The sequence below is a fragment of the Apis dorsata genome, unplaced genomic scaffold (genome assembly GCF_000469605.1).
Source record: "Apis dorsata unplaced genomic scaffold, Apis dorsata 1.3 scaffold_1104, whole genome shotgun sequence".
NCBI lineage: Eukaryota > Metazoa > Arthropoda > Insecta > Hymenoptera > Apidae > Apis > Apis dorsata.
Window position 1 is genome coordinate 3,431 of NW_006264202.1, and position 3,683 is coordinate 7,113.

The following is a 3,683-nucleotide window of genomic DNA, read 5'->3' on the forward strand; positions in this document are numbered from 1 at the left end:
TGTGATTTTCATAGTCTATTATCAATATTTTATCACGTAAATCGAATACTATGAAAATGTCTTTCTCAAATGCTAAAGTACGATAAAATATGAGATGCACACGCATGCAATTAAAATATATGACTTATATCACTTCAAACACTAAAAATATTCCAAGATTCTTAAACAAGACGTATTATTATTATTATTTCCTAATTAATCTCAAAATTTTCCATCATCAAACAAACATAAAGCTTGAAATAATCACAAGTCTCGTCAAAAATCCATTTCCAATCAAGAGATAAGAACGTCAATCTTAAAATATTGCAAGTATCGCAAAACACATGCTGCTAGGAACAAGCAAAGCATGCCCAGACAGAAAAGGGCCCGAACCAACATTCCACGTAAGAAGAAAGAAAATAAAAAGAGAATGGAAGGAGAAATGAAAAAAAAAGGGCAGAAGAGAATAGAAACAAGAATACGCAGTGTGAAAATAGAAAGAAAGGGAAGAGTAAGTTGCGTTTAATCGAAAAACCAGCGAACCTTCATCGCGTCGGTCACGATTGGTAGTCCTTCAGGGTTGGTACCCTTCCGGCGTGGTGTTGTTCTCCCTGGTGCGCGACCGCTTCACTGTACAGACAGAAAAAAAGAGGAAGGGAGAAAGGCTAGGCCACCCCGTTAGCAACCACCACCGGTTTCTACACGTACCTACCTGCACCCACACACGTGTACGAAACCATAAGAGAAAAGCTTATTAAGTATCATTTTCTTCATATTTACAGAAGATTTTAATAACAGACTTGTGTTACTTTAAATAATTCTTTTTTAATTCAATTGATTAGTTAGTTATACAAAATTTCATTTCTATTTTTTTATATAATTAAAAATATAATATGTTTTTATGTTATTATGTTTTATATAGAGATATAAGTATGTGTTTAATTTTTTTTTCAAATATATATATATATGTATAGATATATACAATTTATTCTATGATAATATCCACAAATATATATATATAGATTAATAATTATCATTTTCTGATGATTAACTCATTATTATCAATTTCTTTCTCTTTCTCTCTTACAATGGTGTAAAAATCAAAAAATAAAATTGATATATCAAATTTTTCTCTTGTGATCTTTACATATATTTGTTTGTGAGTGCACGTATGTACTCAAGCCATCACCACACCCTTTGCTATGCCACCTTAAACTGGATAATTTGGGGCAAAGGGGAGGAAATGAAGGAGAAAAGGGAAAACGAGCTTCTTCCGTAAAACACGCTCCTTCCAATTATTTGTATGCATGCTAGCCAATTGTTATTTTCCCTCAACTACTGGATTCTTCCCTTTCCAGACAATTGCACCCTCCATTTCGTTATTACATTATTTCCTTTATTTAATAAGCTTACATATAGCATATTATTAATGCTGAAATCATTGATATATTAATAAGATACAAAATATTTTAGCATTGTAATTTTATGTGTCTTGCTCTAAATGGAGAAAATTAATACGTTTCATTAAGAAGTATTTAATAAAATAGTATAATTTGACAAAAGTATAAATTGATTAAAAATTTAGTAATTAAATATCCTTTTGGATAATATTCATTGAAGTTTGAAATTAGCTAGAATATAATTTGAACAGTATTTTATGATGGAAAATTATATCTCTATATTTGGATTATATTATGGAATCAGAAAATTTAAAAGAAAAATATTTCAAATATTATTAAAAGCTATCTATGATCTAATGAATTTTGTTTCAATATAGAATTCGAGTATGTATATATAGTCATAGAAAGATATTTCTGATATCTGTCATTGCATAAAAATATTTCTTGTATCATTATAATTAAGATACGTTTAGATAATCCTTTAGATATATCAATAAGAAAATTAATATTTATTATTAATCTTACCTTATTTTTCTCTACTGTCTTTCTTCATAAATTGAGAATAATTGATATTACTAACATAAATATAAAAACTATAAAAAAAAAAAAGAAAAAGGAAGGAAAGAATTCCGAAATAATAGATAAGAAAAATACTTCACACGAGAGGATCGATGGGAACAAGTTAAATGAAATTACATCTACGTACACACTAGCAGGAGTGTATCAACAGGTTAAAGATAGATATTATCGAGTTTGAGCTTTTATACTTTAGAAACGGCGTATGTTTAATTTTCCTCCCTAGACTCTTACTCTATCTGTAAATGTTTTCCCGAGTGTCAAATATCACTTTTGACAGATATCTTTGTCATTTTTTTCTCCAGAGAGATGGGCAAAGAAGTGTATTTAAACGAAAAACTGTAAAAAACAAACTACGCGGATCCTTTGTTTGCGCAGTGAACAGAGAAAAATACGAAAAATAAAAGAAGGGGGGGAAAAAATGAATCCATAAAATGTAAATCTTAATTTTATTATGAATCATGTGAGAGGGATTTCATTCTTCCATCGATTGTTTGAAACGACGTGCGGCATAGAAATTGAAAAATTGTAGCCTATTTGCTTTCCTCCCATATATTCTTTTCACGAAAACCAACGAACTTTTCTCTACGGCATGAGTGTGTGCGTGTTTTTTCTATTTTCGTAGGGGAACGTATGCAATGTTTAATCGTTATCTCCTATCCTTTTGCACCCTCGCGTATATCCAGCAAATACCTCGTTATACGATGCAGGAAACGTTTATACTGTTGAAAAAAACCTGCCCGTGTTTTTAGAAGATTCGCAAATATTTCCTGTAATATTTATTAATCAAACAGTTTATGATGCTTTACTGACTTGTAAAAGATATTCTTTTCTTCTTCTTTGAATCGAAGTGGATACAAATTATGGTTATAATTAATTTATGAAAAGTTTCTTTTTACATATTCGTTGGAATAATTTAAAAAATTGCAAATCCTATTTTAAATAATATTTGAAATACACGCAAAAATGATAAATGTTTTATTGTCTTATTTTATTGCAAAGATACGAAATAATGATAATTTAAAAAATTGTGGAATAGTCGAATGAAGAATATCAATTTATTTGATAACACATTGAAAATAATTTGAGATAAATATTGTTGATGTATTGCTGAGAGACTGGAATTTTGTAAAATTTTGTAAAATAAATTTAAATTTATTTGTGAGCATCGATCACAACAAATATCGATTATCTGTAGATTTTCTAAATTTTATGACGAATTTTACGATTTTTATATATTTTTGATTTATAAACAAAATCAATTTTCATGAATCTATCGCGATATAAATTTCACGAGTTCACTTTTCACCTGTAACTAAAAAATAGAATTTGAGTACTTGCTAAAAATGGTAAATTTAAAAAAAAAAAAGAAATATATTTCATCAAAAAATATAATAAATAAAACGTGACTTGACTATAATATCAAATATATCGATATTCACCATACAAGAAAGCATCAAGAAGCAAATGCAAATATTATTACATACAATATATTTCCAATATATCGATCTTGTAAGTTCCATCTAATAACCATCGCCAATATAAAAATATTGCGTCGAAAATAGTCGGAAATGGTGTTTTATCACCGATATTCCAATATAAGCGTGAAAAGGAAATCTAATATTTCGCCAATTTTCAACACACAAAGTTCCATAAAAATCGTGGACACCTATTTAAAAGCGAGGGAAAAAAAAAAAAAAAAGAAAAAAAAAGAAAAAGAAAAAGAAA

At 28.4% G+C, this 3,683-nt stretch overlaps 1 protein-coding gene across 1 annotated transcript in view; it reads right to left on the reverse strand.

The window, feature by feature from the left end:
- Nucleotides 1–226: 226 nt before the first annotated feature.
- LOC102676207 (FH1/FH2 domain-containing protein 3) overlaps nucleotides 227–3,683 on the reverse strand; it is a 209,166-nt gene continuing 205,709 nt past the window's right edge. The window contains exon 21 of the mRNA XM_031514681.1: nucleotides 227–609. Coding sequence (XP_031370541.1) covers nucleotides 554–609 — 56 coding nt within the window. The 3' untranslated portion in view covers nucleotides 227–553. The remainder of the gene's footprint in view (nucleotides 610–3,683) is intronic.